This window comes from Mus caroli, chromosome 7, assembly GCF_900094665.2.
Source record: "Mus caroli chromosome 7, CAROLI_EIJ_v1.1, whole genome shotgun sequence".
NCBI lineage: Eukaryota > Metazoa > Chordata > Mammalia > Rodentia > Muridae > Mus > Mus caroli.
Window position 1 is genome coordinate 24,194,180 of NC_034576.1, and position 14,019 is coordinate 24,208,198.

General features: G+C 55.4%; 1 protein-coding gene across 1 annotated transcript in view; it reads right to left on the reverse strand.

Annotated features, from left to right (window-relative positions):
• Positions 1 to 74: 74 nt before the first annotated feature.
• The window catches only part of LOC110297412 (ETS domain-containing transcription factor ERF), a 17,778-nt gene continuing 3,833 nt past the window's right edge, over positions 75 to 14,019 (reverse strand). The window contains exons 2-6 of the mRNA XM_029479095.1: positions 4,631 to 4,710; positions 2,268 to 2,502; positions 1,841 to 2,036; positions 1,624 to 1,741; positions 75 to 1,005 (exon numbers count right to left, since the gene is read on the reverse strand). Of these exons, the coding sequence (XP_029334955.1) occupies positions 560 to 1,005; positions 1,624 to 1,741; positions 1,841 to 2,036; positions 2,268 to 2,502; positions 4,631 to 4,697 (1,062 nt within the window). The 5' untranslated portion in view covers positions 4,698 to 4,710 and the 3' untranslated portion in view covers positions 75 to 559. The remainder of the gene's footprint in view (positions 1,006 to 1,623; positions 1,742 to 1,840; positions 2,037 to 2,267; positions 2,503 to 4,630; positions 4,711 to 14,019) is intronic.

A 14,019-nucleotide genomic window follows, 5' to 3' on the forward strand; every position in this document is an offset into this window, starting at 1 on the left:
CTAAGGACTCCGCACGCGTGCACGCTGCGTGTGCGGTGTGCCCCGTGGTCATGCAGAGTGAGGCACCCACAACGCACACTCAGTTCTTTTATTTTTGTAGTAAACTCTGGAGGTGGCCGTGGGATCTGAACGGGAGCCGGTGGGGAGAGGGCCCCTCCTGGGTAGGGCGGGGCGGGGGCGGGGTTATTGCTCTGAGCTCCCTGTCCCCAGGGGGACCTGTGTGGGAGGATTTCAAGAGGGGGCTGGCACTGGATTAGGGACACTGCCACACGAACACGCAGGTCACAGCACATAGGAGGTCAGGGGAGGCTGTGCGCCGTATTGCACTTTGAGAGTGGGGCCAGGCGGTTATCCCCCTCAAATCAGAACCTGGGAGGAAACTAGAGGCCATCCTGTTGCTCTCCACTCTGGAGAAGGTGTGACCTCCACTTGGGGGTTAGAAATGGCCAGGAGGGTGCCAAGGGCTGGCCCTGGGCCTTGGGCTGGTGTTAAGGGCAGACCATGTAGAAGCTTCATGGATGACTGCCCTGGTCACCAGCAGGATCCACCCTACACCTGCTCAGCTGCCGTTCCCCCCTTTGCCTGACTTGGTCTTGGGGGACACTGGTAGACCCTCATCGCCCTCACTGTCAGAGCTGCAGCCGCTGACATCCGTGATCTCCAGCTCAGAGTCACTGTCCTCCTTCCCAGCCAGTGTGGCCTCTGGGCCTCCAGCCCCTGGCAGTGCCAGGCGAGGGGCCACTGCCAGCCCGGTGGGGCGCTCAGGGCCCAGGCCCTCCCCTGTCGCAGCAAGCAGGGGTGCAGCCATGGGCCCTCCCCCTGCTCCTGCAGCCGGCAGGTGGCCCAGGGAACCCAAAGGGTTGGGGTAGAAGTGAGGTGGGTAGAGAGAGGGGGGCAACTTGGGGAAGGGGCCGGTGAGGTATGGGTTGAAGTTCCAGGGGTACTCAGGGAAGGCGCGGCCGTAAGGACCCAGCAGGCTGGGTGGCTTGGAGTAACCTGTGGCACCTGGAGGGGCATAGGGACAGGTCAGGCTGGCCCACTAGCCATAGGGGCCTGTTGCATGGTGGGTGTGCCTCCTGCACGGTCTTCTACCCTCCACCTCACCTCCCCCACTTCCCTCCTTTATTCCTTTAACCTGCCTGCCCCCAAAACCCTCCTGCCAAGTAGCCAACTCCCTCCCGTTAAGTTGTGCTGCAGCAGAGCATTCTCTGCCTTGATTGGCTTTTAGAAATGTTCCCATTATATAACCAAAATTGGCTTCCAACTCATAATCTACCCGCCTCGGCCTCTTGAGTGCTGGGTCCCACGTAGCTTAGCCTGGCACTGAACTTGATCTGTAGTCAGGATCAAGACTGAGCTTGGTCCTCCAACTTGTATGTCCCTCGTGCGGGGGTGGGGGGCGTGGGGGGGTATCTCTGGTGTGTGCACCACACCCAGCTGCTGCAGCACTGACTGTAACCTGCTTGCTTCAAGCACTCTGACTGAGCTACATCTTTGCCGCATCCCCTCCCTGGCTTTTAAACACATGTACCCACACGTACTCTGTAGACACATCTCTATCTTATCTCCTGGAGTACACGCTCCACGTGTGCTGATCCCCTCCCCCAACCCCCAGCCCCTTACCAGAACCCAGGAATGGGAAGGGGCTGTCCAGACGTAGTTTATCCGTCTCTGGGGTGAATAGGGGTGTCCGAGCCCCTGGCTCTCCTAGGCGTGGGGTAGAGAACAGGTTCTGCAGAGTCTGGAGAGGGAGGTAGGGAGGCGGTACTGCTTAGCCCCCTCTGGAGAGGACAGCAAAACACCCCTCTTCCAGCACTAAGACTGCAGTATCCAGACTCACCTCAGGGGTCAGGGGTGGAGCATCTGGCCCAGGTGCCCCAGCAAAGGGCCCAGGGGTCAGCAAGAGAGGGGAGCCTGTGGCAGCAGCAGCCACATCCAGCAGTGGGTAATTAACAAGTACAACTTTGCTGAAGTTGAACTTGTAGGTGAACCTCTTCCCTTTGGTCTTGTGGAGAATGCGCTTGTTGTAGTAGTAACTGTGGGAGAGAAGATGGGGTACTGGGGAGGGGCAAGGGGGGGTGAGGCAGTAGCTGGGCTCAGGTTCCTCTTGTCGCCACCCCCTCCCAGTTTCCACTCACAAGTACTGGGGTCCACTGGAATTCAGTCCTAGGATACAGAGGGAACGCCCCCACCTTTGGGGGGGGGCAGAAAGGACAGCGAAGGGAGAAGAGAGCAGGATGGGGGTCTGGCCCACAGCCCCTCCTCACCGCAGGGCCCGGCTCAGCTTGTCATAATTCATGTGGGGCTTGCACTTGCGAATGCCCCATAGGCGGGCCACCTCATCAGGGTCCTTGATGACAAATTCCCCGTAGTCCCCCTGCCAGGCGATGACGCCCTGGTACTCCTCCTTCTGCAACAGCTCCAGGATAAAGTGCCACAGCTGGATCTGCCTGGAGCCAGGAGATGACTCAGGCTTGTAGGCCCAATCTGGGAAGGCAAACCCTAGGGACAGGAGACAGGGAGGCCTTAAAGTTAGGAAACTGTTGGGGGCTCTGGGTATTACTGGATTTTGCAACTTAAGATGCCCAGTCTCTTGAGAGCAAGGAGAGGGTGGAATTGAGAGGGACCCATTTCCTGCATCCACAGCTGTCTTGGGACGTGGCTGAAGAGGGCCCACTCTGAGCAGTGATCACCCTGTAGGGAGGCCTGAGATATTTCTAGTGACTTGTGATCTGCCCCTTGCCTAAAGCACCCCTGGCACTCAGCCCCGTATGCATCTGTGTATCTACCTCTGGTCTGCCCCTTCCCATGTGCTCCCATCTTCAAGCTGTCAGGTAGAAGGCTGTGTGTCTGATGCAGGCACAGCCCTGCAGGTGCCCATGGCAGACAGCACATCACGCAGACATCCACTTGCCATGTTAGTCCATGGGACACAACCACACCCAAGTGCCACACACTCCTGCTTAGGGCTGCTAAAGCAAACAGATGTAGGCTGCCTAGACTATATGGATGCAACAACCCAGCATGGTACACCCATGGCAACATGCACAAATACAGACACACAAGCCCAACGCCCAGCTAACACCTGGTGTGACAAAGATAATGAGGCCATGATACTCAAGTCCCCAGATAGGCAGACAGGCACATTCACGGTAACAAGACAGCCAAACAACCTCCCAGGTCTACACTCTAGCCTGTGTATGTCTGCAATTGCATGGTCCAATTGGCCTTACTTCACCCTGGGAGGAGTCTCCTGGTTCCCATCATCTGTACACACTTAGAGACCAGGAGCGGAGATCCTACCTATCCCTGGCCTTTCCAAGCTAGAAGGCTCTGGATACCAGTGTCCACACGAGCTCCTATGTCATCCCCTGTCTCCTCCTACCTTCCCAGAGATTGCCATGATCCAGACGTGAACACATGTTTAAATCTGGTCTCTAGCAAGCTGAGAGCAGTACAAGAGACAGGGAAGGCTAGGGAAGCCATCAAAGGCTGGGATGTGGGAGGGACAATGCTGAGCTGGGAGACCTGGGTTCCTGTATCCAGTTGCTGTGTAGCCAGGGGATAGTTTCTGTCCTCTCTGGATTGAGGTTCTGGAAGCAGGAGGCAGGGAGGAACAGAATCTCGAACTGGTGCAGGCTGCCCTCTGGTACATATGTGCAGGTGATGCCCCAACTGCCAAAGGACAGGCAGTGGTCGCCACTCCCTGTGGAAGGGGAGTTTTAATCTCTGAGCCATTTCATCTCAGATGCCATCGACACTCCGTCCAGATGGACCCTGGCCTATTCATACCCATAGCACACTTCCCTGGGGAAGTCACGGAGACCAGAAGGGATCCTGGAGAGAGGACCGTTATAGCAGGCAGACATAGACAACCCCAGACACAGTCCAGAAACCAAGCCCAGATCCTGTTATACAGGCCCAGGGCCATCTACCCACACCCTGCAAAATAGACCTCAGATAGCCACTGAGAGTGCCACAGACTACCAGAGACAGGCAAATCCTCTTTACCCCACCAAAGCAGGAGTATGGCACACAAGCTGCCAGCCGCCAAAAGTATACATGCATGACCCTGAGATGTAGAGTCCCTGAATCATTCCTATGACCTCTGTAGTCCAATCTGTGTATGAGCAGGCGTGTCATGCACGCGTACACTCCACAATGAAACTCAGAGCAGACAGACAGATGCTCTCAAAGACTCCCTCTTATTAGTGACCCATTCATGCCAAGAAGATCCTCTCCCCCTGGCTTAAACACCACATGCCTCTCCTTTCTTCTCTTTAGGCTGTGCCCTCTCCTTGTGCCTAGCCTAGAGCTCGGGGGAAGTGCAGCCAAATGGACGTGGTGTGGAAATCCTTCATCTCCGCCCCTTCCGTCCTCATCCCTCCCGACGACACCTCATTCATCCTTCAAAAGACCCTGGACCTTTGTGTCCCAGCAAGCAGGTGGCAGGGATAGCAGACCATGAAGAAGTTTCTGGTCAAGTTTCTCATGAAAGGGTTTGTAGCCAGGGAACTGATGGGGACTGAGACAGACAGGTTCACAGGTGCATGAGAGAGACGGGAAGAGGAAAGATAAGGAACAGGGTGCAGCCCCTGGGAAAGGCTGTGAGGATGGACAGGACAGTTACCAGGGGTCCAGAGAGCCGGCAGGGCAGGCGGGGCGAAGAGAAGGTCCGAGACACAGCTACAGTCCATGGTAGAGCGAGCCCTGCAGAAGCCGGGACAGAGACAGGACAGCGGGAGAGAACCGGGTCAGCCAGTAGGGTGCTGCGGGGTTCCTCCCCTCCCAGGACCTCAACCTGATGCCAGCCCACCTGATTGCTTCAGTCCTCAACCCCTCCCGGCTAACTCTCTCCCCTCCCGCAGTCCCGGTGTCTTTAATTGAAGCCGCTGTCCTTCCCTCCTGTCCTGCGCCCTCCTCTATGCGGTCCTCTTCACTAAAGTCTGGCAATTCACCATCCCTCAACGCCCTCCACCCACCCCGATGCCCCCCACATGGGGTCTCTGGCTATCCTGCCTCCCGCCTGATCTCTGGGGGAGTAAGAGATTGGTCCCTGGGTCTTTGGGTCTTCCTGTCTCCCTCTGCGTGTGGCTCTCTCCAGCTACTTCAGATTTATCAGGCTCGAAAACACAAATCGCCCCCACCTGGCTGACCCCCGGCAGCTCCCTCTGTGGCTCACACTGCAGCAGTGGCCAGTTCAAAGTGGGCAGAGCTGGGTATCTGCTAGCTAGGCTGGGAGGAGCAGGCCCAGTCCTTGCCTTCCCTCCCCAAGTAGATACCCCCTAGCCCCGAGTCTGCCCTCTGAGCCCATAGACCACCGCTCCCCTACCCCACGGCTCTCTCAAACCTGCCGCTCACCAAAGATTCTCTAATTTTTTCCCTTAGACTGGCCTGCCCACCTTTCAGTCTCCTCTTCTGGGAGCTGTATCCCCCCCACCCCCCACCCCCCCACACACAGTCCTTCCCCTTCCTCTCAAGGTAGAGCCATCCAAGCCTGCTGCCCACAGGAACCCATGGACCCCTGCCTCAAACCTGCTGCTCAAAGAAGATTCTCCATTTCTTCTAAGATCAGCCGGCCTCCCCTCTCAGACACTCCCTCCCCACAGACAGTCTCCCCCCTCAAACACCTGTCCACTCAGATTGGCATTACCCCTCAAATACCCTTCCCCTCAGATTGGCATCCCCACTTAGATACCCCTTCCCTGACTAGTCTCTGTCTTCTGACACCCTGACACCGCTTCCTGCTTTGTGGCACCCACCTCCCCCTTAGGACATTCTTTCCCCTTGGATCTGCCTCCTCCCTGCATGGACTCCCTCAAATCCCCACTCCCTCAGAGACCCTGCTTTGTAGAGACCTCACCCCTTTCTCTGCACCTTTGCCCTCTGTGAGCCCAGCCCCTCAGATACCCTCATCTATATTCTGCCCCGCTCACACTCACTGCAGCTACCCTTGGACAAGACATCCTTTGCGGTCCTGCCTGCGCTCAGAGATCCAACACCACACACACCCTTTCCCTCAGATACCCCACCCACTAGGTCTTCTATAGACACTCCACACACCTCTCTCATTCCATACAGCCATAAATCTCGCCTCACTCCTGGATACTTCTGTCCTCTCTCTATCTAACTCCCCCAACACTTCCTTGGCCCCCTGGAGTCGCCTCTGCCAAGGGCCACCCCTCCCATACTCCATCTCTCTGGAAGCCCTTCCCTATCTCTCTTTCCTCTTCATTTTGATCTCTCCCCGCAGTCGGCCTCTCTTCTCTTCCCTCCTCTCCTTCACCTAGAACGGTCCTCCCATCTCTCCTCAACTCTCTCCTCCCGTGCTTCAGTCCCGTCTCCCATTTCTCTGTCTCTGCCCACCCGCTTTCCCACAGCTGTCTCCCAGTCCCTACCCCTATTTCCTTCTGCATCCCTCACTGATCCACCTCCCCACGTCTCTCTGTTTTCCCCTATCTCTGTCTCTCCATCTCTGTCCTCATCTGCCTACCTCTCCCTCCTCCTCCCGGCCCCTTCCTCTCAGCCCCGCCCATCCCATCTCTCTACCGAGCGGTCTCCACCACCTCACCATCTCTTTCCCCACACTCACCCCCCCCTAACTCCCCCCTCCTGCTGTCTCTGCCTCTCTGGGTCTCCCTCCTCCCTCCCCCACCCCCACCCCCCATTGGCCCCTCTCATTTCCGTGTTGGTTTTGATTTCTCTTCCCAACGCTTTCAACTCCCCGCCGCCTCCTCCGGACACGTTATAACGAGGAGCCGTGGGATCGGCGCTCCGGGCCCTGCTCCCACGCTCCCCCCGTCGTCTCTCACACACATCTCTGCCTTCTCGCAGTCTCTGCTGCCACTTTTTTCCCATCTCTCTCGTGTCTGGTCTCTGTCCTGTGTATCAGCCCCACTCCCACCCCCGAGGACCTGGTTCTGGCCCCTCCAGCAGGGTCGGTCTCCACCTAGACCAGCATTTCTCCTACGTCGGTTGCTAGCATCTCTAGGTCTCATCTGTTGGTCCCTGGGCCTTTAGTCTCCACATGGTTCCTCTCTCCATTTCTGGGTCTCCACATCTCTGCCTCCCTGTCTGAGTCTCTCTTTCTTGCAAAGTCTCCATCTCTGTCTCTAGGTCTCTCTTTCAGTCCCAATGTCCCTCTCTTGGGACTCCTTTGATCTCGCCATGCCCCTGGCACCCCCCTGGCCCCATTGATTGCTGATCGACCCATGGAGGAAGTAGGGCCTTCGGCCCGGGGCTATAGGGCCAGGCAGCAGCTTTGGCAGAGCCACTGGACAGATGGACAGACAGCCCCAGCCCCGGTGGCTGAGGAGGGGGAGCATCACAAGCCCCTCCCAGCCGGCCGGCACGATGCGGATGGGGACTCCGGGCAAGCTTTAATTTTTAATTTTATTTTGCTTCCTTCAGCCCCCCCTCACCCCCATCTCTAGCGCCCGAAGCCATGGCACCGAATGTGTGCGTGAGTGAGGCAGCCGCTTGGAGAGGGGTTGGGCAGGCAAAGGCTGCCTCCCTCTGTTCCTTACCAAGCACAATTACACAGACCCACACCTCCTGCAAGCACACAGGCCAACAAAGTCACTTGCACCACTGCATTCCCCACACTCAAAACACACACAGAGACAGAACCATGCACAGTCCCACAGCCCACACATCAATGAAGTCACACGTCAATGTTGAACATTGTCATGTACAACAGAACCAGACACTAGATCTGCCTAGACTGATGCATAGTAACACAGGCACCAGGTCACACACCAGTGCAATCACACAGAGAGACAATGTCGTACAGAAACAGAGACACGCCCCCCCCCCATACACAGCAGCACAGCCAAGTCAGCAGCAGGCACACAGTCACACATACAGGTACTAGAGACCTTCCATCAAACACACAAACTGGAGCACAGGCAGACACACAAAACACCCCAAATACAGGCTGCCACAGCCAGATGGCACACATGTGAGGCCACACCCATCAAAGGCATAGAGCCACAGTCAGAGTCCCCAATTTGATCAGCACAGTGGGGAAACCCCACAGCAGCCCCCACGCTCAGAGAGAGGAGACATTCTCACTTAGACATAGGGGCTAAGTTCAGCTGGGTGGGGGCACCCATTTAGAGGTTACAGCAGCCCAGCAACAACAATGTCCCTGCCACCAGGGGTTTGTCTGTCATCTGTGGATCTCTCTCTCTCTCTCTCTGTGTGTGTGTGTGTGTGTGTGTATGTGGGTGTGTGTTCAAAACGGTGCTTGCTGCATAGTCGCCTCTTAGGTCCCCTTCATTGTTTGTGTCTGTCTGTCCGTCTGTCACCGAGGGTCTTTTTATTGCTCATCTCTGTGTGCCTCAGTCTCCAAATGCTTTCTAGTATCTCTCATTCTGTCTCTGGAGCCCCCCCCCACCCGTCCCCCTTGGCCTCTGGGCCTCTCTGCCTCTGTCTCCTCACCCCATCACCCCAGCCCCCTGGGCTGGGGTTTAACCAGTTGTTTTGATTTCTCTAAGCTGCGCTGGCCGCCTCGGGAGCCGCCTCAGGCCTCACACCGCCCCCAGCCCCTTCATCCCTCACCCAGACCCCCCCATCCCCACCTCCCCTTAACACAATCTGCACAAGTGGAATGAAAATTGATTTTTTTTTTAAATTTCATATCTTCTCCGGGGCTCTGTCTAAAGAGGAGAGAGACTCGGCCCAAGACCCCTCTCCCACCACTGCCCCCGCGTACAGCTCGTGCATGCGCGCGCACACACACACACACTGCTCCCACATATACCACACACACACACACACACACACACACACACACACACTGCTCCCACATATACCACACACACACACACACACACTGCTCACACATACATCACATACACACACACACACTGCTCCCACATACACATACATCACACACACACAGCACACAAACACACCACAGATACACATACATCACATACACACACACACACTGCTCCCACATACACTACACACACACACACACACTGCTCACACATACACCACACACACACACACACACACACACACACACACACGTACACATACATGCCCTGGATCCTGCATTCACCCTTCCTCACACCACATGCCAATGTGCACACATCTGTGCACACAGCAGAGATGATACTTGACCATGGGCACACAGACCATCCATACTCTGGGCCCACAGGCATGCTGCCAGCCAGTAAGAGCTCCTATGGCTGTCCTGGCAAAAAAGAGGTCTCTCAGGGGCTGTCATATCAATACCTGCCACCTTACCGCAAATGTCACCCAATTCTCACCCTGGTCACATCAACCACACTCTCTGCCCTGGCTCCTAGGAGGGGAGACTGTACCAACACTTCATACTTCACATTTGTGTACCACACACACCATATACATACTACACACATGCCACACACACACACACGAGACATACTATACACACACACTAGACAAACTATACACCCACACACACTACACACCTGTACAGCAGATAAACCATAGATATTCCACATATCTGCTGTACACATACCACACACTCATATCACAAACATACCATACTTCACGAATGAAACTGTACACTCCTATATGCCATACAAATACCATGTGACATACACTCCATATACCACACCACACACCCATACAACATATATATAAATACCACATACCACGTCACATAACTACTACATACCATATGTACACGTACTCATGACACACCCATATATGCATCAAACGCATATCACACACGCAGACCACATAGAAATCATACACCATTCCATACATTGCATACAGATACCATGAAATGCAAGAACTGAAACCCCTTGTCACATAGGGTCACTCCTGATACACAGATCCACACGGAGGCAGACATGCCACCATAGGCACGGCCTCACACCCAGAACGGAGCACAAGTTCACACTGTGTACACACACAGCAGCACCCCAGAAAACACCCAGGGATGCACAATCACAAGGTCACACGTGCACATGCACACACTCAGACCTGTTAGCATTCCTCAGGACTGGTCATGCACACCCTCTCTGCTGCAAACCAACATTCAATCCAGCCTGCTGCATCTCGCCTCCCAAATGACTGTCTGTGCATGCACACACAGAGAGAACACTGTAGGCATTAAAAGCCAGAGTCAGACACAGGCTCAGAGATGTAGTAACCACACAGCCAGGGTCTGGCACAGGTCTGGGGGCCTCTGTAGCTACTGTGCTTCCTGGGTGAGCCCCTCCTGCTCAGCAACCCCACTGACAGTGGCCCCTCAGCTCCTCTGCCTCTCCCACCCCACTTCTGGACTCAGACTCCTTACCTCCTCACCCTCAGAGACAGCTGTCCTGCCTTGGTCACTCAGCCCTGCACAGATGCAGAAACACCAAACACAGCTCAACCCAGAGTTCTGGGCAGTCACACGCACAGCTGATGGACACACATGTGTGTCCCACTGTCACATCCATAGATGTGTGTGGCTTTGGGCAGCCCCCACAACCCCTCTCTCTCTCTCTCTCTCTCTCTCTCTCTCTCTCTCTCTTTCTCTCACACTCTCTCACACGCGCGTGCACACACACACACACACCTAATCTTCTGTGTCCAGGGACACACACAACAACTGACACAGGCCATATTTACATGTGCTACAACATGAGCTACAACACACAAACACACAAGGGGACCTTTGATAAGGCTTCACTGCAGGACAGGGACAAGGCCTGGGTGAGATCTGGCTGGTACCAGATTTGGGGTGGTTAAGAAAAGGAAAGAGGAGTCCAGGGCCTGGAAGGGCAGGAATGGAGGCCCAGGCCCCACCTCGGTCCCTGCCACCCCACCCCACCCCCTGTCTCTCTCTGTATCTCTCTCTGGAGCCATGCTTGTCTCTTTGAGTCTCTGACTCTCTCCTGGAGTCCCAGTCTCAGCACGGATGTCCCTGGGGCTGCAGCCAGCCTGCAGAACGATGTCAGTGGGGGTAGTGGTGAGGGAGAGTCCCCAGGGAGTTGGGAGCCGCAGTGCCACGCACCCCGCCTACAAAACAGTGCTGGGGGAGGGGATGGAGGTGGAGGCTCAAGCAGCCCCAGTCCAGGCTGTTCCTCTTGAGACACGGAGACCCTGAGCGATGCAAGAGGCCGGGGTGGGGGTGGGAGTGGGGGACAAACAAGGTCTCAGAGAGAGAGATTGGGAGAGGGGAAGAGCCAACAGGCTAATGGGACCAGAGGCAGGGTGAGAGACCAGGCAGAATAGACTTCCCACAGTCAGAAAGAGGAAGCTCTAGACCCAAGGAGACAGAGACAGGCAGATAGGAGAGAAAGAAGAGACAGAGACAGAGAGACAAGGAGAGACAGAATCAGGGAGATTCTGGAAGAGGGAATGACTGGAGAGAGGCTGAGAGGAAGTAAATTAGAGAGCTGAGAGCCAGGGCACCAGAGAACCTGGGTCAGCAAGGATGCAGGGGAGGGGGCAGAGATGCGGAAAATTGAGGGATTAGGGCAGAGGCAAGAGAGTGGATGGGGGAGACAAGAGCTGAGACAGCCAAAGGACTCCCCCCGCCACACCATGGTGAACACCCCACCCCCACCCTGTGTCCCCCACACACCCCCTTGCCGGGTGGATTCATGGCTCTCTCTTTAAGAGAGAGGTAAGGTAAGGTAAGGTAGTGCCTTCCTTACCTCAGTTTCAGTACTGGGGCTCTGGTGTTCCCTACACTAAAACCCAGGCCTCCTCATTTCCACCTGCTCCATCCCAGGCCCAGCTCAAACCTCACTACCACATCAGTACCACTGTCCCTGTCCTGGCACCTACCTGCATCTTCAGAAGTCCTGACCTCTGCCCCAGTGGTCCTACCACCTCCCTAAAGCTGACCCGTTGATGCGCAAAGCCATCCACCACGGACAGGGCCCTAGATATGGAACAAGACAGCTGTATGATGTTGTCAGAGAGTGTCAGAGAGAGTGGCTGGATTGAGAGTCTTATAGAATGATCTGCAAGCCCTGGTGGTTCTGTGGGTTCCCTTGTAGGGTTTGGCAAAGTAGCCATTTTAGTAGAATTCATATAAACATGAGACACACACACTTTGGGGAACCAGAGAGACAGAGGTGAGTGGAGGGGACATGTCAGGAGAGGACCCTGGATGGAATGTTGGGGCACAGCAGAAGAGCTAGAGGACAGAGACAATAGGATCCACAGTTGGACATAGAACGGAGACTGGGACAAAATGGAAGACACGGGGGTATGGGGGGCAGTGGGGGAGATCTGAAAGTTAGGAACAGAGAAATGGAGTTGAGGACCCAGGAGGACAGGCAGTCAGGGGAGCAGGAGCAAACTCAGACATGGAGAAGGGGCAGGGCCAGAAGCACCCTGGGTCGGTCGGCAGAGGGGCCTGGGCTGGCCACCACTGGGCACTGGGAGCTGAGCTGCTGTGGGGATCCCATAAGGGGCAGGGTCCAGCCAAGCTGGGGGAGGCTCTGGGCTCCAGGGGTATCAGGCGCGGTGCTAATTCAGCGCCATCGATCAGACAGGATGAGAGCAATAAATTATTGTGACAAGATGCAATCCTGGCCCTAGCACTGCCGCCGAGGCGGATCGATCCCTGTCCCCAGCCCCACACCAGTCCCATGCCCAGGCCTTGCTGGCTGGGACTCCTCTGCCCACCTCATGATCTTCTCTCCCCACAGTACTCATACTCCCAACTGTGGACCAGGCCATGTGGTAGCCCTGGAGAAGAGACAGGGACAGAGAGGATGCAGAGAAAGAAATCTAACTCCCTACATGACTCTGTCCCTGTAGTTTCCCTCAGCACCAGCCTTACCTCCACCTTTAGAGTAAGAACTGCCGGGGGTGCCCATTTCACAGATGTGGAAACTGAGGCGTGACCAGGGACTTAACTTGGACATAGTCCGACAAGGATGAGTGATGAAGCCCAGACTTGGATGCAGGTCAAGATGCTTTTAAGGCCCCAGTATCTCTACTGTCAGAGGGGAGCACAAGACACAAGATGAAAAGATGAGGAGAGAGCGATAGTAGACGACAGAGAAATAGAAAGATTCAGATATATAAAGAGATACAGAGCCGAGGCAGATGCTATACACCTGTAGTTCAAGATACTGGAGGACTGAGGCAGAGGACAAATTGGAGGCCTGCCTGGGCTATAGAGTGAGCTCAAAGCCAGCTTGAACTGAGCAAGGCCCTGCCTCAAAACTGAAAAGGGCCAAGAGCTAGGCCTGCTGGTGTTCACCTGTGATCCCATCAACTGGGAGGTGGAGGCTGCCCACATTTAAGTTCAAGGTCACTCTGAGCTACATTAGACCCTGTCTCAAAGAGGGGGCACCGACGGAGATATAGCTCAATGGTAGAGGTTTTTTCTGTCATGCATAAGGACATGGGTTACAGCCCCAAAGTCACAGGAGGAAGAAGGAGGGGTAAGGAGAAACACCAAAGGACACACAAGGACAGACTCAGAGGCTGGCAAAAGGGAGATGGTGACAGAGGCTAAAGCAGGCGAAGAGGGGACCAGAGGAGAGTGGGGTGGGTGTCTGGCAAGGTGGCTGTGAGTTGGGACGGGGGAGGGAAAGGATGTGAGGTAGAGCTTGGGTCCCAGAGGTCAACATCTGTAAGAGCTGAGTGTGATGGACGCCTGGGTACCCCAAGGGCAAGAGGGAAGGCTGGGAAGTTCTGGGTGGTGGAGAAGCAAGGGTTGCTAAGGAGATGAGATGGACAGGTTGCTTGATGGCACGTGTGGGAGGCAAGCAAGACTGTCTGACTGGGGAGGCCATCCCTGAAGTCCCATGACCTTGGTTAGACTCAGTTCTTCCACAGTGTCCCAGTTTCAGGGACCTCAGAAAAAACCAATTTCTCTTGAAGCTTAGTTTATGTTTCTGTAAAATGGGGACACAGGTCAAGTATCCACTCTATAATGGTCCCGTGAGGTGGGTTTAGAGTCCACTGCCATCAGCATCACCACCAAGGTGAAGGAGAGCAGATTCCCGGTGTGTGTGTGTGTGTGTGTGTGTGTGTGTGTGTGTGTGTGTGTGTGTGTGTGTG